At 36.8% G+C, this 24,020-nt stretch overlaps 1 protein-coding gene across 8 annotated transcripts; it reads right to left on the bottom strand.

Moving 5' to 3' along the window:
* Nucleotides 1-314: 314 nt before the first annotated feature.
* On the bottom strand, nt 315-22,520 carry ESCO1 (establishment of sister chromatid cohesion N-acetyltransferase 1). Of its 8 annotated transcripts, XM_039328537.1 has the most exons (12): nt 22,113-22,494; nt 19,575-19,676; nt 19,304-19,487; nt 17,527-19,054; nt 15,316-15,427; nt 13,466-13,529; nt 10,241-10,355; nt 8,282-8,413; nt 4,112-4,201; nt 3,143-3,283; nt 1,976-2,163; nt 315-1,179 (listed from the first exon to the last, which is right to left on the bottom strand). In XM_039328537.1, exons 3-12 carry the CDS (start codon nt 19,483-19,485, stop codon nt 1,008-1,010), a joined length of 2,724 nt encoding a protein of 907 aa, XP_039184471.1. In that variant the 5' UTR covers nt 19,486-19,487; nt 19,575-19,676; nt 22,113-22,494; the 3' UTR covers nt 315-1,007. The 8 variants fall into 8 exon arrangements, 5 of the variants coding, with proteins under 5 accessions (XP_039184471.1, XP_039184468.1, XP_039184469.1 ...); XM_039328534.1 differs by having other exon boundaries at nt 17,527-19,487; nt 22,113-22,503; XM_039328535.1 differs by lacking the exon at nt 22,113-22,494 and adding an exon at nt 21,941-22,088 and having other exon boundaries at nt 17,527-19,487.
* Nucleotides 22,521-24,020: the final 1,500 nt, after the last annotated feature.

Consider the following 24,020-nt stretch of genomic DNA (forward strand, 5'->3'; position numbering starts at 1 on the left):
GGGTAGGAAACGGCTTAAATACTAACCAGTACTATTTTTTTTTCTCACACAGAATTATCCAGGAATGGGACCACAAGCCTATTTTGTATGTAATGAACCTGAAAAAGTATTAATATTAAAATCCATTGTGTTACTGAAGAACAGATCTCTTGAAGATATTTCTGTAGCAAACATTGGAACTAGACTATTATACAAGGCACTGTTTTGAACTGGTCAAGCTACTTGTAGACTGTAATATTAAGTTATATGCTTGTGATCACCAAAATGTAAAAGCTACAACTGTTAACCACCCAAAATCATTATTACACCAGACCAGTGTTTCAATCAACTTTTAATAGTCAATAATATCAAAGACATTGCTTAAATACATTTACCATTAGTAGATTAAAAGTTATCAAATGTTTTCTCTTTAAATCTACATTATATACATGTCAAGAAAGGCCACAGCAGTTTTTCATTATATACACCCTCTGAAATAAGAGGGGTTTTAGGCTAAAGTATTGTGAAGTCCACAAATTAAAGTATATACCCAATTTGCTATTGCTAAAGTATAGTTGGAGGCATACTTTTCAAAAGGAGCTAGTATCTTTCTTTTTAAACTACTATTTCCATTCAACATATATAGTGAGCCAATTATACACTTTGATTAGATGCTATTTTTTATTGATCTTGAATGCAGAATATTTTCACACCTCTAGCAAATACAGATTGACTTTCTCATTGCCTTGGTATATTATTACATTGTGAACTTCAAAATATACTTAAAAGGCGACCATAGTTCTTGCACTAATTAACAGTCCACTATGAACAAATTATTTACTGCATGTAAACATGGCTAGTGTACTAGAGATAATACATATTTTTTATAAAAATATCTTTCAAAATTATCCTACTTCTGTACTATTTACAATTTTAATAAAATACAACCATCTTTTCGGTTGTTACTACTCCTGAGTTCACTGCTAATAAAAGTCCAAACATCAGCAAACAAAGTTAATGATTTCTCATTACCTTTTATTATAAAGATTACCACTTTGAGGCTGTTGTCCATTGAGAAAATTATATACCAAAAATTGACTAGTACCAAAATACTGTGTTGCAAACAATTTTCCATCCGGAGTTGGGTCAGAAAAAGCAATTTCTTCTTTACTTAAATATGAGCCATATATAAAATTGTTTCTGATTAAAAACAAGATAAAAAAATCACTGTGACAAAATAAAACTGGCAAAGAAACTTTTAAAAAACATATACTTTCCTACTGGTCAAATAATACCTATGAATCGAGGTAAAAATACTGCCCTAAATACAATGTATTTTAATGCTTCTCAAAAGCCAGTATTCAGATGCTACCTAATCTTGTCTTCCTCTTAAAATTATCACACCTCTGAAATAGTCACATCTGCTCTCATAATTAAAAGAGTTTCCAAATAACAAGTAGTGAACAATTTAACAATTCTTAGTTGTGATTGGTCAGGGTTAGGGTTACTTCCAATTGATTAAATAGTATATGTATATACTAAATATGTATATATTAAATACAGGGAAAGCGCCTCAGAGGGAGACCTGAGCTGGGATATAAGGATATCTGCAAGAGGGACCTAAAGGCCTTGGGAATGGACATTTAACAGCTGGGAATCCTTGACCTCTGATCGTTCAGCCTGGAGGCTAAAGACGCAGCATGGCCTTCTCCAATTTGAAGAGACACTTGTGCAGCAGGCTGAGGCAAAGAGGCAGTCCCGGAAGCAGCAAAATCTGGGGGCTGGACAGGGGACAGATTGTATCTGCCCTCAGTGTGGACAGGACTGCCACTCTCGAATTGGCCTTTTTAGCCACACCAGATGCTGCCTTAGGACCTCCTTCCAGAGCACGATACCATAGTCTCTCGAGACTGAAGGATGCCAATGCCAATATATTAAATAGTATATGTAATGTAGGTGCCTGCTAATAGTTCATACTAATGCAAAAGGTCCTTACCTCAAGCATTCTAAAATCCGAGAAGCAATTTTCTTCCGTCGCATCATGCTGAACACCCAAATGCGACTAATGCCACATATGGCAGGCTCAGGAGTTGTTGAGCAGCACCAGGCCTTTTGCCTTTCAAAAGTGAGCTTATCATTTTCTGAACTAATATCTGGAATCTTTTCTTCAATAACTCTATACCCCTTGAGAAACAATAATAGCATACTTTATGATTAAATATTAACATATTTATAATAACAAATTGCTATTTTAACTATTTTAACTATCTCCTTTCCAAATATGATATTAATGTCATATTTGCTGAGTAGCTCCAAACAATGTGATCATTATAATAGAAAAGAAATTTTATAGGAATGATTTATGTCAGCTGCTCCCATGCCCAAGAATGAAATACCAACTGACAGCTAGTGCAGCTACAGTTCCAACGTGTTATGCACTGAAGAGGACCACTTTCCTTGGAATAGTTCTATGGATAACTACCAAAAAATTATCTTCAGTAGCTTTGCTATTTGAAACAAAAGAGATGGCTAGAATTATGGGGAAATCCACTTGCCACATGCACTTCCTTTTCCAATAGATGGTTGAGGCACTTTACACATCCCCCTCTCCCATATAAGAAACATCTTTCTACAGTCATTACACAAGAAAATACCTCAAAATGCAGACCTGCTGAGAGATCTTTCTCCAATGGATGAAAAAGTATGGCAGGAGAAATCAGCACAAGCATTAGAAGACAGCAAAAACTGCTTCTCTCTGCAGCCTTCTTCAAATGATAATGAATTTTGTACCAGTATTTGAGAGATTTACCAGCAGCACGAAGAATTAAAACACAACTGGCTGCTATAGAGTGTGGATTGCTGTGTTTTCTGCAACCAAGTGTTGCACTGCAGTTTTCAAATTGAAGCCTAAAAATTGAGAAGACATCTCTGATATGTATTTCAGGTGGCTACTACAATAACTGCTACTTTAAGAATTGGTATTTCTTTTTACATTCTATCTCCATCCACTTTTTCCATTTTAGGTTATAAACAGAAATTGACTTATTTTAATGATTAATTTTTCACAGGAAATAATCTCATAGGTTCCAACATTTTAAATAAAAATATATGAACTTTCTAAAAAAAATGTAACTAAGAAAATAGTTATCCACAGTTTACTCACCCATTGAATATGTTCTGCAATTAAGCAGCCAATTACTTTTTTATCGTTAGAAATAAATAATAGAGTCTTAGTTCTGGAGCATGTTAGAGGAGCTTGTTGGAATCCCAGATCATTATCAACCATCTCTCTGATCTCATCAACCTGTCAAATAAATACCATAAAAAGCCTTAGAACCAATGTATTCAAAATTATATTTTTTTTAAAAAAAGAACAAAATATGCATTCTAACCAGAACACATTGGAAAAGCATAAAAATATTTTTGCATAATTGATCAAAACTCAATACAGGTACAAATTTAGAATGTTTTGGTATGTAATTTGTATGGAATTTAACCTAATTGGGGAAGGAAAATCTATTTAACTCATCTACCCATATAAACACAAAAAATGTGCGTAAAAGAAAAACAAAACTGCAACAGTGGAACAAAACTTTAGAATATACAATGTACACTGAAATGTAACAACTAGAATTCAAATTATAGTATTAAGCCCTATAAACAAGCTTAATACAATCATAGAGACACTAAGTTTGACACTAAGCCAAAATTTTCTGCATTCTTGTGATACAGTACACAATAGGTAAGCTGTCAATTTCTCTCACATTGCACAGAGTAAGATACACTGGTTTGTTTCTGCTATTAAACTTGTCATGTCCTGCAAACAATTCCATTTAAATCCATTAGGGAAGATGGTTTATTTCTCACTATGATCTTTCAACTGAAAATTAAATTCATAGGCTCTACTGACACATTAAATTTGATATGCCCTTCTCATGCCTGTCTCATGTTAATAAGAACAGCTGAAATAATCAAAATGTGGAAAGTCTTGTATGTATTTGGCAACTTCAGTGATAAGAAAATGTGTAGGTTTTTATTATCACATTCTTAAGAATAGCAAACCACTGTAAAAAGCTTATCAAAGCCTTTTCGTGTCCATTAAACAAAATATAGTTCAAGACATTTCACCTACCTTTCTCAGTGCATACTTGGGATCATCAGGAAGGACCATTATAATCTTACCATCAGGATACTCAGACAAAATTCTCTCTTTTTTCCACCCCTAAAAAGGGAAAAAAATGCTCAGCTAAACACAAAGCTTTTATACTTTTAGTCCATTGTTTAAAATTACACTTTTAGCTCGTGCTAAATAATTCACACTTCTTAGCAAACAACAATCCTGACTAGATGGAGTTCTACTTCTCATAAATATAGCTTCCACAGAAAATTATGAAAGTATTTTGCACTTTAAACTCTTTTAGGGCTGAGTGATACTTTGGACAAAAGTTGGTTCTAGATACATAAGAGTTCAAACATAGCACACACCCTCCATATCTCTTACATCATCCTAGAAAAAGACGGCTGCTTTCAAGAGATGTAGAGAGGTGCTGATCCAGCACTTTGTTGGATTGAAATGAAGCATTGTGCAGCCCCAGTCTTTTTCCACCAGAATAATTGTAAAATTCATCTATTAAGAATTAGGAAGCATATTTTCTTAATACAGCAAATTTCCCAAAAATCAATTCAGAGCTTGTATGTGCAAGCAGGAGTATGTATATACATACACTATATAGCATTTCTTTAACACAGTTACCTCCACAAATATGCGTACATTTTGATAAGTGGCATGCAACAGACCTCCAGGAGGTTTTCAGTGAACTGAATAGCATGCAATGGTTCAGTGGTTCAAAAGATGAAATAATTTATTGTGTCACTAATTATAACTAATAGTCACAAAAATGAGACTATAAACGAATAGCTACCTTCTAACACCCTAAAGGGGAAAGTTGCTATGCTGTGTGTATCTGAAGTTAAACATACTCAAAAATGAGGTAATTAACTCTTCTTCAGATCCACACTGATGGTGATAAATGATCAGTACCTGCATGAAAAAACAAAACAAAAAGCCACTTAAGTCTATTAAGACTTAATTTTATCCATAAATTAAGAGTTCATGTTGTTTGCAAAGGCTGCCTAAAGTGGTATTTATAGGAAGTCTAAAGAAAAGTACCATCATTAGGCTAATAAATCCAAAAGCCTTACTTATATTCATTAAAAAAAGGGAAGACAGAAAAAGAAAGTTCACTAAAAGTTAAACAATTAAATATATTCTACTGACACTTATATTTTCACTGCTACATACTGTTATAACATTCACCCAAGAAAACAGGCTGAAATGACACTACCAATCTGTAGGAGAAGGAATGACACAACCTGGGGACAGGGTCAAAAGAGGAATTAACTTAAAGTTTCTTTATATCAGCGGTTCTCAACCTATGGGTCGCGACCCCATTTGGGGTCGATCGACCATTTTTTGGGGGTCGCCAAAGGCGGCAATCTGCCATTTTCTCCCCTCCGGGGGTGGTGCCGCGCATGCGCATAACGTTTGTGACGGGGGTCGCCGTCACACAAACGTTGAGAACCGCTGCTTTATATAATCACAAACAGATTAAATACAACTTTTGAATTCCGCTGACCCTTAACTAATGCCAAGATAGTGCTAACTAGTTGTATAAATTCTTGTGCATAGGCATGATTAGTAATAAATCAGTTTAACTGGAAGTTCATTTGTGGTCCTGGTCTTTTGAGGTTAACAAAATCATTCAAATAAAGATTTTTCTGATATCATTTGTGATAACAATTACATTTGATCATTTCATTTCATCAGATTTCTATGCCCACCTATTCATAAATCAAGTCACTTTGATTTTAGAGTCCCAAAATATTATTTTAACGTCTGAAAACATTAATTGGATGATACTTTCCTAGGATTTATTTTATTTATTTAGAAAATGTATATGCTACCTACTCCTTTAATGGCTCTAGGTCAGGGGTGTCAAACTCAATTTCATTGAGGGCCGCATCAGCATTACAGTTGCCCTCGGGAGGCCGGGTGGGTGTGGCCAGGGTGGGTGCAGGGTGGGTGTGGATGGAGTGAGTGTGTCCTACTGGGTGGGCATGTCCAGCTCTACATCGTTCGCGTCAAGGGTGCCGGTGGGGGCCTGGGCAGGAGTGGGACAGATCTGAGGGTCTCTGGCAGAAGGGGGTGGGACTGGGGCAAGTGCCAAGGCATGGTCCATTTCTTCATTCCTCACAAAGGGTGACACCTCCCCAGCATGCACCCGAGGGGTGGGGCCAACACGGCAGGGGCCGATTCCTCGCTGTTTCTAGACAGCCTTGTGGAGCTAAGACTGAATGTGTTTCAGCATAGATGGCCATCACAAAATTGTACATTGGCTCCCGGATGGCTTGGGCCAGGGCCAAGGCAGCGGGGGCCATTCCCTCACTGTTTCCAGGATGGTTTCGCGGGCCACATGAAACTTCGCGGGCCACATCCGGCCTCCGGGCCCTGTGTTTGACATGTCTGCTCTAGGTAATTTACAAAAATATTGTAATAAAGCTATCATTAAAAACAAATATAAAAGATTAAAAACTCAGACAATAAAAGGCAAATAAATATGAATATTTTAGCCTTCTCTTAGAGGGTAATAAAGAAGGACTTGATTCAGCTCCAGTGGTAATTTATTCCAAAGCAATGCCATATCATCCCTCAATAATTGATTTATAGTTTTGCCATTCTTTTGTTTTATTCAATTAATTAAAAAAACTATTTAAAAAAGAAAAGGCAGAATTAACTGTTCATGTCAAATACTTTTGCAATGGTAGCTACAGCAGTTAATTCACTGATGTTATAAGAATGAGGAAATATTATGTGAGCATATGAACTAAGCTTTGAACATTAGATTTTTTTATGGTATTTAAAGTATTTTATTTAAGTTGACAATAATTTTAGGGCCTAAACATTAATTAAATAAACGAAATAAATGGCTGCAACAATAATTAATTGGGGATTAAGGTTTTCAAATATATTGAAACAGGATTTAACTCTTAATTCAAATTATTATTTGTGATATAGAAGGACACAAAATTATATCATGTAATTAAATTATATCACATAAAAGATTTATTTTCCATAAATCCACCCAGTTTGGTTATGATGTTTCAAAAGTCCAGTTTTAGCTGGAAACAAATACTAATAAAAATTGCATACATTTGGATTGTAATGAAATATTAATATATGCTACTAAATAACAAGCAACTTGTATTATAGCTTGACTGAGTTTTCTATTTTGAATTAAAGCCTAGCAAAAATATTTTTTAAAAATAGAAAAGGAATATACTATATTGAATTGAAAAGCAGAGGTTAAAAAACTGATGCTCAAATTTCACCTTAAGCTCTGATCATTTAATTATTCAATCATTTTGTTACTGTCCTACTACCACTGCTTTTCCAGATACTTTAAACGTCCTGCTCTACAGAGCTTTAGTAATGTATTTCTTCTGTAAGTAGGCAATAGTTTACAGTTAGGTCAGTAAGATCATGAAACTAGTTAAGAGCTTTTGTAAATGATTAAATCACCAGCTAGATTTGAACCAGTTTGTATTTGTGTGGTAGACTTTGGAAGCAGCTGGGGGAGTTCAATTCAATTATCCTGGAGGTCTTATCAATATCAATGCAAGTTATGGAAGGTAACATATATGATAAAGAAAATAGAGTTTTAGTAGTCTGAATATAAATTGCAGGGGAATATAATGGTCAGTTGAACAATCTTGTATGAAATATTTTAAACATAAACTGTGCTATTGTGCAATTAAATGCTAATTATTTTCTACTAGCCAAACAAAATTTCACACTAAAATACCACTATGGCAATATTATTTTCACAGTGTATGTAAAAGCACAACATAATGCATGGGCAACAGGGCTATAGAGTGCTTTTGATTTGATTCCAAAAGTGGTTCAAAGCATTCCTTCTGCAGCTGCCACATGATTCCTGGAAAAGACACAGCTGTTTTAAAGGGTGGCAGACAGGTTTCCAAGTACTTTGAACACCTTTTTGGATTTGAACTGAATCCAAAGCACCATAGAGACAGTATTAGGTAACTTAGATGATATAATATTTACTCACTAAAGAATTAGTTAGAAAAAATGTGAAAAACGATTATTCATTACTTTATTTAAACTAACAAGTAAAACATTTTTAAATGGATTTGACCGTTGCTTTAAGCATAATTTTGAATAATCCACTGAGACTATATAAAATAGTTTATGCTTTGGAGCAAAGAAAAAAAATATGCTTACCACGTATTTTACTGCACTTATAAACTGGTTATGAAAGAGCAGATGTTGGGTTTCATCCTCAGGATTTGAAGCTGTATAAAGCATTCCACAAATATTACAGGAAATAGCACCAAACCGTTTTTGTCCTGCATCCTATATATTAAAAGTTAAAATATAGTTCATGAAACAAACTTTCCTAACCAAATAATACAATTTACTGAACAGAAATAGCTGCAAACCCATGTCATTAAAATACACAATTAAAGCACTTTCAATATCAAGGATAGCAAATTTGAAGAGCACTCAAAATACATTTGTTGTGATCTGAAGCAAATTAGCTCATGGCAATACTTAAGGGCTAATTCATTACCAGAAAAATAACATGATCTTTCCTGCCAATTAAAATATGTATGATAAAATAGCACATTCTTCTCTATTAATTTCTGTTAGTTCAGGGAAATCAAGAACTGGGGAACCAAGTACTGAGAAACCAAGACAGGTAGTCCTCGACTTAACAACAGTTTGTTTAGTGACCAAAGTTACAATGGCACTGAAAAAAGTGACTTACGACCATTTTTCACAGTTATGACTGTTGTAGCATCCCCATGGTCATGTGATTTACATTCAGATGCTTGACAACTGGTTCATATTTATGATGGTTGCAGTATCCCAGGGTCATGTGATCACCTTTTGCAACCTTCTGAGAAGTAAAGTCAATGGGGAAGCCAGATTCACTTAACAACCAGATTACTAATTTAACAACTGCAGTGATTCACTTAACAAATGTGGCAAGAAAAGTCGTAAAATGGGGCAAAACTTTCTTAACAAATTTCTCACTTAGCAACATAAATGATGGGCTCAGTTGTTGTTAGTAACATTGGCTTCTCAATAATCTGATGTCATGAAGCCATCATATTCTGTTGCTTATTTCTTTAATACTATAGGAAGGTTCCTTGTTCTAGAGTTTTCTGAACTCTGTCAGCTTACTTCTATAAATTGCTTTGCAGACAGATACACTTCATTGTGCTAAAAGATATGAAGGGCCATGATGACTGATATCCAATGCAGAGAAAAGTCTGGGTCCTCCTTAGAAGATACTGGAGTTTCCTAATAGCTAGGTGAGGATCAATATAGCAAAGATAGGGTGTTTATCACAAAAAAAAAAAAAAAAAAACAGAACAGAAAGATTGTACTAGTGAGGACAGACCTTTGTTCTTCTAAATCACATTTTAGGATTTTGGATCACTTGGAAAAGGCTATTCAATTCAGACTAACCTACAACAGGTTGTAGTCCAAATTTCAAGAATGTAAATTATTTTATTGCTGTTCTTTACCAGGTGGAATAACAGAATAATAGAGTTGGAAGGGACTTGGAGGTCTTCTAATCCAACCTCGTGTTCGGCAGGAACCCTATATTATTTCAGACAAATGGTTGTCCAATCTCGTCTTAAAAACTTCCAGTGTTGGAGAACACCTACAATGTCTGGAGGCAAGTCTTTTCACTGATTAATTGTTCTGTCAGGAAGTTTCTCCTTAGTTCTAGGTTGCTTCTCTCCTTGATAGTTTTCACCCATTGCTTCTTGTCCTGCCTTCGGGTGCTTTGGAGAATAGATTTAACTCCTCTTCTTTATGGAACGCTGCTATCATGTCACCCCTAGTCTTTCTTTTCATTAAATTAGACATACTCAATTCCAGCAACCATTCTTTATATGTTTTAGCCTCTAATCCAAGATAATGGTTGGCCATATCTGCTGTACAACAATTACATATAATATGTTTCTTCACTACAATGAATGGAAAATTATACTAGAATCTTTAAATTAGATTTAACCCATTTTTCTACTTTCATCATAACAGAGATAATATTTTTCTACTTTATTAACATATTATACTTTACTAACTTATAAGATAAAAGCCTGACACATATTTAAGAATTGTTTTAAAGTAACAACCTATAACTTGCCATACACAAATACTTACTATGATTAGCTGCTTATCGCCATCTTTTGCAGCTTCTTTTAATTTTTGAATATGTTCTTCAGATGTAAGAAAACCATCACATTTTGTTGTTAATGGAACCTTTGGCACAGATGCCCTTTATGCATAAAAATAATTCACAAGTTACTGTTTATGTATGTATTCTAATAAAAATGTATTTCTCTTCCACACAATTCAATTGAATTAATATTAAAGCTAAGTAGAACAGAGTGCAATACAAGACACTTAAGGTCCCGGAGGAAAAGCAATCAAATAAATAATTTAGCTATGCTTCTATCAAAAAAAATGTTTCTCACATTTTACAGCAAGCAAAATTTGTAAATGAATAGGCCAATCACTTTTGATCTGAAAGACAAGGGCTGCAAATATCAGCTTGATTGTCCACAAAGAATGTTTTGTTTAAGATGGTCACAATCCTGTCTTATCTGCTGGGTTTTTTAAAAATTTTTTTAAATAAACCTGATCTGTTGAGATACGGTGTTTGCATGATGGTATGACCACCCTGAGTCCTTTGGGATTGGGCGGCATATAAATACTGAAAATAAATAAATAAAATAAATAAATGACAGATATATCATGCTCCTAGCAAAAGGATAAAAAGACCACCTCCATATACTCCATCATCAATCCTTCTTATTTCATGAATGGAAGCAATTATAGGTAGTCCTCCACTTAACACTTGTTTAGTGATCATTCAAAGTTGCAATGCCCCTTAAAAAAAGTGACTTATGACCATTTTTCAGTTACAATCTTTCAGCATTCCCATGATCATGTGATCAAAATCCAGATGCTTGGCAACTCGCCCATATTTATGATCGCTGCAGCGTCCCAGGGTCATGTGATCACCTTTTGCAACCTTCTGACAAGCAAAGTCAATGGGGAAGCCAGATTCACTTCACCGGATTACTAATTTATCAGCTGCAGTATTTCACTTAACAACTGTAGCAAGAAAGATTGTAAAATGGGGGAAAACCCACTTAACAAATGTCTAACTTAAGATCAGAAAATTTGTGCTCAGATGTGGTTTTAAGTCAAGGACTACCTGTATTTTACTTAGATATCTATGAGGAGGAAGTTGGAACTATGCTTTCTTTTTTCTTCAGGGTAGAGAGGGAAGACTTCCTGTTTGAACTACGATTCTGTTCCTGCTTCATTTCAGCACTGAAAAGGGAGATATATATAGAGAGAGCAAATGCTCTCAAAGTAGTAATAACAGCAATAATAAAACAAAAACATGCAAAAATTCTTATCTATTAGGTGCAATTGCACCTAATAGATAAGTCACAGCCTATTTAAAGTCTCTATTGAATATCTGCTTATTTCATTTTAATGCTGCCTTCTCTCAAGAGTTAGGTAGTATACAAAACAATTAAATATGTTAAGTTGAGCCCTTAACAATAAAAACAGCATAAAATCCATTAACTCATATTACCGACAGTTACACGAAGAAAATGGCTATGTAATAAATATCTGTTTAAAAAGTGAAGTTTTCGACGCCTCGTGAAATGTCAGAAGGTTTACAGCCAGGCAGTTCTCTGAGGGCAATGTGTTTCCAAGGACAAGGGCTACCGTGGAACATCCCTGTGTCCCAGTCTGTACCAATCTTATGTTCAGTGGGATGGATCCCCTCCTGTACAACTATACAAGACAGGCAGAATCTCACAGGTTAAAATGGTCTCTGTTGTGATTGGAGCTGCACTGTGTAGGGCTTTTCGATAATAATTAACTGTCTGAATGGAGCTTGGAAGCCTGTGGGCAGCCAACATTGGTGTGGCTGCAACATAGGCATTATCTCCTTCTAACATCCTGGCTGCCACAATCTGATACAGCTTGGAAATTATCTTCCAAGATAACAAGCATATGATGCATTATACCAGTAGTAGTGCAATCTCACAAGAACTAGAGTAGAAGTTACAACAGCCAAGTATTTTCAGATCAAGTGGGGCTGTAACAAGCACACTATCTCCCTACCAGGGCTTCCACCTGCTTCTCCAGCAGGAACTGCATATCCAAGAGGAATCCCTAATCATAGACCTGCTCCTGCAGGGGAAGCACAATCACTGTAACTTAAGTTCCTGGAACATATATTTACTAACAAACAATATCTTTTCTTACCAGACTTAATCTTGCATTTGCTTGTGTTCAAGATTTCAATAGTATCTCTAGCTTGGCCTTGAAGGTTATATAACTGAGTATCAATAGTGTACTGACACTTCACTGTGACAGGAGACCCTATGATTTGATAATTTTCCTCCCAGAACTGACTAAAACAACTCTTTTTGGTACAAGCAGGGCTCCTGCAGAGCAGCACTCAAATCATCTGCAGACAGTCAGGATGCCATTAGAATACAGAAGTATTCACATTTTGCCAGTCAGTGTCTGATTTTCAACATGGGTTTATACTATTACTGGGTTGAACTGACTTTTGGTATTATACCACTGTTATACTAGGTTTTTTTCCCCACCTGTTTCATATCTCTTAACTATGTTCAGGATCAGCAACTGGAAAGAGACCAACAGTCACTCTTATCATCCCTTACAACCATTATCTACAGTGCAGTCCTGTTGGGCCCACTAGAGCCTCTCTGAAATTGCAGCTAGCCTTTCTTATTTATTTATTTATTTATGAGACTTATATACCGCTTTAAGTGCAAGCACTCTCTAAGCGGTGTACACCAGTAAGCAATGTATATATATATTTACATTGCCCCCAACAATCTGGGTCCTCATTTTACCTACCCCGGAAGGATGGAAGGCTGAGTCAACCTTGAGCCGGTGAGATTTGAACCGCTGACCTGCTGAACACAGTCAGCTAAAGTGGCCTGCAGTACTGCACTCTAACTGCTGCGCCACCTCGGCTCATTTCTTCCAAACCTTGGCATCATGGCAGATGAAGGATAAGCAACCCAGAACTCACACAGGGCCACATCCCTAATTGTACTCAACCAGAGATGCCAGGTCTGTGTGTTTATTCACCCAAACATCTCCTTTCACAGAGAGCCACCTTTATCAATAGCAGCCTGAGCTCAAGCTGTCTGATTCTTTGGCGAGCTCAGGGTATATACAGTAGGAAAGGGAATATTAAAGAATGTTAAGTCTGAGTTGATAATTCTTAGATATTTCTTAACACATGACTGGCAAATTTAATGCAAACTTGTAAAAGATAAAATATAACAAAACATAAAATAATTTTTAAGAATACTGTACCTGCTCTCATTTATCTCAGAGGTTTTATTAGCAGGAGCCTGAACCAACTGTTTATCAACTGGATCTATCAATAAATCAATATATTATTTCATTAGAAAAGAATATATGTAGCTCAGGGTTAAACTGTGAAGTCCTCAGTGTTCCTGAGCTTGGTTGTTTGTTTAAACATCTGTAATCACACAATCAAGCTCAAAAACCACCAAGGACTCTATATTACTGCATATTGAATATATATGAGTATATAATAGAGACTAATGACTGAGAAATCCAGTTTTTTTGAATTTGAAACAACTTTACGAAGTATCAGTGGTATTTCTCTTTTAACACATACCAAACTTAAGCAATCAAAATTAGAAATACCAGGAATCAAGAGTTGCAATTTCTAAACTATATTATATTCTGAATAAGTAATTACAAAGCATTTTTTTTCGAATGTATACGCCCACCCATCTCACAAGAAGTAACTGGATGGCATACAACAATTAAATAAAACAATTTAAAAATTAAAATTAAAAACAATTATTATTTTAAAAAAGTCAGATTTCCCTACAGGTTTTCATTTTGGGGGGGATAACTATCTTTAGCCAAGTTCTTGAATACTTGAAGCTTTTCCTTCAGTTTTATATTATCTATGAATGCACATAAGATGAACTCATAAATAAATATAATGAAAGGCACACGTTTTGTGTGATTTAGAGCTACACAGGTTAAATAGATTTTGAATTGTATTTTTAATGTAACAAATTATAGTTGTGTCATTCTGTATACACAAAGAGCATAGAAAAGGGCAATAATGACCTTCAGGGTTTAGTGAACGGGATCTAGACCAGCGGTCCTCAACCTTGGCAACTTTAAGACTTTGCTGGCTGAGGAATTCTGGGAGTTGAAGTCCACAAGTCTTAAAAGTTGCCAAGGTTGAGGACCCCTGGATTAGACAACAGTTTTCTTTACTTTCATTGACAACTGTATGCTGGAATCTTTAGGAGCAAGATGGACTGCTATGCAGACCATAGCAACTGTGCAGGAACTGACTAGACCCTGGCACTTAGCCCTGTAGCTCAATTCTGCCCAACAGATACCAGCTGTGAAAATCTATGCCAATAAGATGGTTTCATTTAAAAAAAACCCTCAGTATTTCAATTTTGACTGGGGAGAGTGGAGCAGCATCATGTTTTTACTAGTTTATAAACCATGATGTAACTATGCATTGTTCCAGCAGCAATTTAATGCCTGCATTATACAGTATTAGAGTCACTGGGTCTAAATCTGGAATCTCATCTTATTTCTATTTAGTTTTTCTGATCTGTTTTCTTCCTGATGCTACAAGAAAAAAAATATCCCCAAGAAGCGATTCAACAAGTTGTGATTACTTTGCCTGTCTGCAATAAAATTAAGTTCATACATCAAGTTAATCAATGATATGGTTTGTTACATTTTGCCCTGTGTGCTGTTATGAATCTAATTAATTCTGATGTATCACAACTTATTGAAAATATGATAAAACAAATTCTGGCTTATTGCTATGAATGAATGCAGTCAGTATGTTAGTGAATCAGTTAAATTTAATTTGCCAACAGTAAGATCAGTTCAACAAAAGCTGTAAGTGGCTTCACTTTGGCATTTTTATGACAAGCCTTATAGTCTACTATTAGCAATCCTCTAAACACAGGTTATCCTATCAATGGAAATAATGTTGCATCTGATTACCCTTGGTTCCTCCCAAGTTCATATTCCACGATTATTTGGCCAGATAGTTTTTTTTAATATAATGCATAAACTTGAACTTAAAGTATGAATTACTTTATCCATAATTAAACATGCTTTAATATGAAATATAATTTGAAGTTCACCTTGAGGTTTGATTTCTGTTGTCTCTCTTTTTACTTGCTTCACTGATGCTTGTTCTGTAATTATTTTCATTGAAGTATTTTCTGGATGTATATCGAACTCTAAATTGAAACTCTAAATATATACATATAAGAATCATTTATTTAATCGTACAACAGATCTTACCAATTCAAAAATTTAAATTTTTGTTCCTGTTCAGTTTAAGAAACTTCTACCATGTTTGCATAATTTAGCTGTCTAGATAAGATGCACTAAATTACAAGGACTGCTGCAATAGCTGCTCTAGAGGTAATTTATCTCATGAAAATATTAACCAGTTTCCTTGAGTCTTTGTGCACATGTATAAAGAATTTAGAAATTCTAAAACAATACTTTCAATCTTCAAGAAATCTTAGGGTTGTGCAGAGCTTCTGATTCAAAGCAAAAAGGTGCCTCGAAGCATTCAGGAACATGTATTTGGATTCAATGTAAAATAAATGTCCCTTTCCCTAAGATCACACAGCACTGCAATGGATGTCTAAACAGGCCCTGAAAAAGATGCAGCTGCTTTAAGAAGTTGCAGAAAACATGTTCACATTAGAAACCTTTTATGCTTTCAATTTTAGAAAATCGTATCTAGTTATTCTTGCATATACCACCTATGGCTTCATGAGGTATAGTAAATAACTGTGTAGTACATCCACAAACAATATTTCAGAGATACCTCTAGCTCTCAATAAACTAGCAAAAAAAATCTCTCAAATCTAAAAAAATAACTCAACTCATATTATGTTGAGCTTATCTGTCTTCCCCATGATACTCAGTTACATATGTGAAGTAAAAAATGTAGACAAAACATTACAAACCACTTTTTTACAGTTAGCTTTTAGTAATGTGTTGCCTCTTAGTGCTATCCTGCTCATAGACAGATCAGATGGAGTCAAGTGAGAGGTCTCACTCTCCCTTGCCAAAAGCCTAACCGTTTTGCTGAACATGAGCAGAGTGGAGGGCCGGGGTGGGGGGAGAACTCTGGATCTTCCAAAGCACAAGCACTGTTACAGAGAAGGCACACTTCACACTAGATGACACTATTTAACTAAAGGAACCTGGAGCATGCCAACATTGCAAGATTAAAATGGTCGGGCAAATACAATGACAGGCAGTCCCTCAAAAAATCAGTCCTGATGCCATGTAAGATTTGTATAGACAGCAACCAGCACATTGAATCACACCCAGAAATAAACTGATTGCACTGGATGCAACCAGTAGAGCTCACAAAGCTGATTGCACTGGATGCAACCAGTAGAGCTCACAAAGCTGATTGCACTGGATGCAACCAGTAGAGCTCACAAAGCAGAAATGTTACATGGGCATACAAAGACATGCTCATCATTGCTTAGGCCACAGGTGTCAAACTCAATTTCATTGAGGGCCGCATCAGCATTGCGCTTGCCCTCAGGGGGGCTGGGTGGGTGTGGCCAGGGTGGGTGCGGCCTACTGGGTGGGTATGGATGGAGTGGGTGTGGCCTACTGGGTGGGCATGGCCAGCTCTACATCGTTCGCGTCAAGGGTGCCTGTGGGGGCCTGGGCAGAAGTGGGACAGATCTGAGGGTCAGTGGGACAGAAGGGGGTGGTACTGGGGCAAGCGCCAAGGCATGGTCCATTTCTTCAATCCTCACAAAGGGTGACCCCACCCCAGCATGCACCCAGGGGGCGGAGCCAACACGGCAGGGGCTGGTTCCTCGCTGTTTCTAGATGGCCTTGTAGAGCTAAGACTGAATGTGTTTCAGCATAGATGGCCACCACAAAATTGTACATTGGCTCCCGGACGGCCTGGGCCAGGGCCAAGGCAGTGGGGGCCATTCCCTCACTGTTTCCAGGATGGTTTTGTGGGCCACATGAAACCACTTCGCAGGCCACATCCGGCCCCAAGGCCTTGTGTTTGACATGTCTGGCTTAGGGCATTCTGTTCTGGATCATTTGAAACTTCTGGATGGTCTCCAAGTGCAGCCTCATATATGTGTGTTGCAATAGTCAAGCTACTATGTTATTAGGGCATGAGTGATAAATGATGTAATAAATGATAAATGCACAATAGTGATAAATAGGTTACTTTAAACAGAATGCACTGTATTATACTCATCCTCAAAGTACATATTGCCCCATAAAACAAACTAATTCTGCAATAAAATACAAAGTCATACTGTTATATCACAAAATTACAAAATAATTACCTTGACTGGTGTTGGCCCAGGACAATGCTTTGCCTCAGACAAACCATTCTGTATAACCTGTACAGTGGACTGTTTGGCATGCAGTATTCTGTCTTTAATCTGGATTCCTTCAAAATCAGCTGTATTTAACTTCTGTTCACATATTGTGCTATCATTGTTTTGGGATAATTTCCCTTGAACTTCTGGAAGGTGTATTTCTACAGTTCTGGCTTGTTGTTCCTGAGGATCATTACATTTTAAAACATCAAGCTTTAAAACATCAAGCTTTGGAATGCTTGAGATACTATGGCTCACATGATTGACCTTAGTTAATTTTATTTTGGTCCATTTAGAATTTTTATTCACTGTGCTATGTCTGCCATTTACAGTACATTTAACAGACATCCCTTTTCTGCTGGGAAAAAATCGCTTACATTGAGAGTTCTGGTTAGTTTTCTCATCATTTAATACTACTTCCTGTGGCAATTCTAGTACTGGATTTTTTCCCTCCTCTCTTCCATGGTCAGAGTTGGGAGAAATTCTTTTTACCTCAACTGTGTCCGATTCAATCTCACCTGCAATTTCTTCACACAGTTCAAGAATGCTAATCTTTTTGGATTTTACTACATCCTCTTGTTGGCAAACAGGTTCTACTGGCACAGCTCTATCTGCTTTTACATTGATTTTTCCATTTTTGTGCTTTGACTTTCCTTTGTTTACTATACTGCAAACTGAATTTATAGGACAGGAAATTGTGTTGGCAACTTCCTTTTCAGATTTTTGATTACTTTCAAAATTATTTCTCAGTTTTCTTGGCTTATCTTGAGATGTAGTTGAATCACTGATTTCAGAATCCACCTCATGTTTTTGGGGGGAGAAGCAACCCATTTTCTTATTATCTGATATTTTTCTTCTTTCAATTTGATAATCATTGTCTTCCACAGACTTTCCTGGTTTCTGGTGGACGTGTTTCAATTTTTCATGTTTAAGTTGTGGTACCATCTTTTTCCTTGGGTTACATTGCTTCATAACAGAAGCATGTGTTTCTTTTACTTTTCTGCTTCTCAAAGATATTGTAGAAACATCAGACGACTGCTGCAATCTTGGTGATCTTCTAGTTTGATGCCCATGTGAAACAGTACGTTGTGACTTTGGAAGGCCCTGCACTGTGTCCTTCTGAGATACTTCCTTAGTTTGTTTGACAGGTAACTGTTCTTGCCTAATTCTAACAGCTTTACCAGCTGTTGAAGTTTTAGTCCACCTTGCTTCACTGTTCTGAGAAGCTGACTTTTTTATAGAAGGGGTTTTAGAATTCTGAACCTCTAAGTTATTACTAATATATTTTTCAGATTTTGTAATTTTTTTGGTATTTTCTTTGATTGGTCGCGATTTTGAATGCAGGTTCTTATGACTCGTTTTACCACACCGGGCTGCATGCCTTTGACACCGAGCTTCAATAGGACGTATTTTACAATCTACAGATGATTTATTTGGTTTCTTGTTTTCATAGGAAGTCTTATTTTTGCCAATGTTGCATTTTCTCTTCCCCCTAGAACAGATTTTGGAAGAAGATTTTGAAAGATTCAGAGAATTGGCATGCTTTATTTTGGAAGATTTTAGTGATCTCTGTGCAGGACATAATTTACCTAAAGATGTTAAGGATGTCCGTTTAATGCACATCATTTTACATGCTTTCTTCTTTAACTCATTTAACTCAGTCTGTTTGGAGTTCCTTTGCGCTTGTTTATTTTGGGAAGATGATAGAGAAGCTCTATTTATAAACTTATTGGCAGCTGACCTGTTAGTTGTGGCAGAGAGTTGGGGCACTTCTTTCTTCAGCACTGCTTTCTTATTTGATATGCATTTACCATCCTGAAGTTTTCTTTCTTTGCTAGTAGAAACTGATTTATTACTTTTATCCAATTTCCGCCGCTTAGCAGAGGATTCTACCAGCACAGATTTCCTTTTCTGTGCTGCCATTTCTGAAAGAAAAAATATTCAGTTATAACTACATTCTTGAAAAATGATTTTTAAATAAGAAGCTTAACATGTTGACTTGGTTTACTCACAAGTACTGTTTTGAAAGCGAATTCTGCCTCAGTAGAAGTGTACTGATCTGTGAAAAATGCATTCCTTAGGAATTTACATCCAAAGAGAGCATTATATATATCCTATAAACACAGGAACAATAAAGTATTAGTGGGAGTGCCACTAATATTAAGCACAGTTGTCTAATTTTTAGGGCACGCAATATATACTTGGAAAACATCTGGATTATATATCAGATTTCATCATTTTCATTTTCCTACTTATATAATATTCTAATATCAGTGAAGTTTAAATTGCACATATCATGAAAAAATCAGCATGCTAACAGGTACATTACTGTATATCTAGCATTATAAGGACCATAAATCTACTTTTTATTATTTTACACGCTCTAATTAAGGCTTATGGATCCAGAAATTATTTTTAAATTCCCATAACTTTGTCATTTTTATAAGGTTTTGGAAAAAATGAACAATTTTTCTTACTCATTAAGAAATAAATACAATCTGCAATAAATACAGATTTAATATATTTGTGCTAAATACACTGAAAAAGAAATATATATATCCCCTGAGTGTTCTGTATGTTTCTACTATAACTTGAAACTTTCAGTGTCAAGAAATGAAGATCTATGCTCACTTTCTTGTTATACATAAAATAAAATAAAAATTCAGAGATATTCCAACTATAGTGAGGAGATGAGCCTCTAACTGTCTACTATCTTCCATTTTGAGCCAAACATATTTCCAATTTAAGCTTATTCTAAGAGAACTCCTTTGCTTGGTTGTGACAGCAGTTGATTTGGAAACTAAATCAATTAATACCAGATAAAAGTTTTTTCATGATTAAGTACATCACATAGACCAGGGGTCCCCAATCCCCGACGTGTGGACCGGCACTGGGCTGCGGCATGCCAGAAACTGGTCCACACAAACAAGCAAAGCCCCATCTGTGGAATGCAGGCAGTACATGAAACCAGGGCCCCTCCAGTCCGCAGAAAAACCTCTCTCCATGGAACCGGTCCCTGGTGCTCAAAAGGTTGGGGACCTCTGACATTGACATTATACATATAACACACATATTTCTCAACTTATTTTTTTCCTAAGAAGTTCTAGCTGAAAGGCAGTCTCCTTTTACCCATTTTGTTTTCAATTAATCCTGAGGCATATATGAGTATAGGATTGAAGGAATGGAGGAAAAATTAAGAATTTGAAGCCAATAAGCCTACTGTAATAAGCTATTTGTTAATATAACAATGAGTAAGAATCTGGAAATAACTGACGCAACACCTGTAGTAGAACTGACTATAGCCCTATTTTGTATATGTGGGATAACAATCTAGGGCTAGTGTCATATAAAGATGCTACCTACATTTTACATTGCCACTTTCTCAAACTATACACAGGTTCCACATACTTTACGCTACGTAAATACCGGTACCTAGAAAATTTAGCCAGATTACAGAGCACTTATTAACTTACACATTTATCATGGAGAACCAGTAATACAGTTTCAGAGTGTATGTAAGATTTGGGCTTATTATCAAAGTAGAACAGTGCATATTGCAGAGAAAAGAAAGCACAATCCTATGGCAGAAAAATTACATTGTTTAGAATCAAGATAAGCAAGAACAGCTTGAAGTCAACAACAATCCACAGAAGAAATTAGCTTCAAAGCCTTAAGATCTGTCTTAAAAACTAAAGATACATGGTTTCTTTAAAAAAAAAAGTCAGCTTGGGCATCTGTACAAACCAGAATCACTAGAATAACATTTGAACTATTTCCAGGGGCAGGAGAAGAGCCAGGAAGCTCTTTCAAATGCTAATGTCAAGTTAAGCTATTTTGGGTTTGACTTAGCAGAATGTGCACCCCAACCACTCTTGCTGTAGCCATGGTTCATGATTTAACATAGCCTGTGAAGCAGATTATTAGTGTTAACAAGCTATGATTAAAACAAGGCCCCCAGATTAACCATCCAAGGAATCCCCACAACCAGGTAAGAAAAGCAGATCAACACATAGGTTTCAAAACTTCACATTGAAAGAATCCTTTTCTACCTCAGGGAAAACTGATGCTCTGTAGGGCCCCAAAGGGAATCCCCTACAGACTTTCCTAAGAAAGTGGCCTTTTACCTAACACAGGGCTACCGGGAAGTGGAAACCAAAGGTAGGCCGAGCCACCCACCTGCTTCTCCTCCTCCTCCTCCTCCTCCTTCTCCAGAGTGGCTCAGAGTTGAACTGTGGACTTCTTGGTACTCTCTGAGCTTGGTGAAGTTTCCTAGTTTGGTAATGAAACGTCTGCAAGAAAACCACCAAGCTCAGAGAGCACCAAGGACCCCAAAGGCGGGTTTCTCCGAGACTCTTCGATCGTTAGTTCAGCCGCTTACCGGGCATTTCGGACGGGCGAGAAGGAGTAACCAAACCGGGCGCAGCAAGGCCACGGCCTCCTCTATTTCTCCCACTTTTTCTCTCCGCCCCTTCTCGTCAACTAGATAAGGACCGCGAGCGAGCCCATCTTTTACCACTGGCAGGAGGGGAAGAGCGGGTGGGCCGCCTCACCTGGCCAAAGGACCCACAAAGCAGGCGGAAGAGCGCACGAACAAAGTCTCCGGGGAGCAGCGGATCCCGGCTCGCCTCAGCTTCCGCGTCAGCGCGGCGAACTCCCCATGTCACCCGGCCGGCACGAAAGAACGAGGAACAAGCCGAGGCGACCAGAGCGCCTCCCCCATCCGGATTGAGGGGCTCGAGCCTGAAATTCGCTTCCGAAGTGGATTTCCGGTTGTCAGTTGCAGGTTTCAAAGTCTCCCATATGCGGGGAAAGAATGGACCGACGTGTTTTAAAGCCCGCAAACCTTTTACAAACTCCGCTCCTCCCACGCATTGGGAGGCTAGAGACTGTTGCAATTCCCTAAAGAACACGTTTGCTTCGTCCCTCCCCCCGTTATGGTACTTTTGCTTTTACTCCAAGGAGAAAGTCAGAAAAGCAAGCAAGTGGTGGGAAAAGGTTCCCGCGTAGACTTTATCAAGGGTCCTCAGTCTGGAATGTAATAAATAAATAAATAAATAAATAAAATCGGATGGCCGCCAGATGGCAAAAAAGCATGCAGAAAACTCGGGTGACATCAAGGCGTCCAAATGTTCGCTGATCAAATTTCATAGCCGACCTATATCGGTTCATTTATGGATTTAGCTCTGTATTCTGCCTAAAGTTTCACCTCGGTAGAAACTGACATAAGTGAAAGTGTCAAAAATTCAATGGCGTGCATCAGTCTTAACCAGCTCCGACAAGTTACACCCATACCTACCAAATTTGTGAGGAAAAATGAGACATTGGGAATCGGGCGGCACACATATTTAACATATTATATTATTATCAACATCATCAAGGTAATGTGGCTAACAGTTTAACAAACTGATTCAAACTAGTGACTGTTTTTTTCTGTTCTTTGAGGAAATGTTGGAAGCCCAATAATAGCGTTGTCATAGGACTAAAAATACTGCTTTACACGCTCTAAAGCTGCTAACAATAGGAGACTCAGGTTATTAAAGTTTACTTGTATATATCTTACTGTAAATTAAGGAAATCGAATTCATATAATAAATGTCCAATTTTATTTAAATCGATCTTCTTTATTTCTATTTTACTAGTTTACTTAAAGATCAACAGCGGCAACCATCAAATTTTAAATTGGGTAAATATTATTTTCCAAAAGTCCTGCATTGAGGAACCAGAAGTGTATCAGCGATTGCCTTTTTCTTTTGCTCTTTACACCAACAAAGTTTTCGCCCGAGAACGGTACCAGCTGACACCTGACAGGCTCTGTTGCCTCAAGTAAGAGTGACGTCAGAACCGGATTTCCGAGAAAGCAGTAGGAAAAGCAACAGTTGCACATGCGTCGTTGATTAAAAGCGCCGCTTAGGGAACCATAGAGTTATTCAAAACGAGTTAATGCTAATTTTGTTTATTCCATCTTACTCTTGCAATCAGAATTTTGTCTATTACGGAGCATGCTCAGTTTTCTTCAGAATGTTTTAGCTTCCTGTTTCTGACGTGACATTTAAGCGAGGTGCGATCACTGCTTTGCAGCAAAGAAACGCTAAATAATTCTGCGATATGATGTAATATGATTGGAATGCCATATTGCCTTTATTTCAGAAAGCTGCCCTTTAGATTTATTTTTTATAAAAACTATTATGTTCTCTATTTTAGTTGTTTAACTGGTATGTACAAATGGTACTAATTTAGGCGGTCTTTCATGCGAAAAGTATGAAAATTGAATTGTCTTTTTTTTTTAAGTAAATTTACATGCAGTTCTCAGTTAATGACCATGTGTTCGTCAGTGCTTCAAAATTATGATGGCTCTGAATAAGGGGGACTTAACAGCCAGCTCCGAAGTTCTGGCTGTGGGAGCACTCCTGCAGTCATGTGATTGCAATTTGGCAATCACTTCACATTTATGATGGTTG

Source organism: Crotalus tigris, unplaced genomic scaffold (assembly GCF_016545835.1).
Source record: "Crotalus tigris isolate CLP2741 ecotype Arizona unplaced genomic scaffold, ASM1654583v1 scf7180000024382.2542628, whole genome shotgun sequence".
Lineage (NCBI taxonomy): Eukaryota > Metazoa > Chordata > Lepidosauria > Squamata > Viperidae > Crotalus > Crotalus tigris.

Excerpts from the sequence above, each read along its gene's own strand:
- ESCO1 (XM_039328536.1), bottom strand. The coding sequence starts at position 19,485 with ATGGCAGCACAGAAAAGGAAATCTGTGCTGGTAGAATCCTCTGCTAAG. Across the intron at positions 15,428-17,526 it reads CTGGGCCAACACCAGTCAAG|AGTTTCAATTTAGAGTTCGA; the intron begins GTAATTATTTTG and ends GTATATATTTAG. Across the intron at positions 4,202-8,281 it reads TAAGTGCAGTAAAATACGTG|GGGTGGAAAAAAGAGAGAAT; the intron begins GTAAGCATATTT and ends TTCCCTTTTTAG.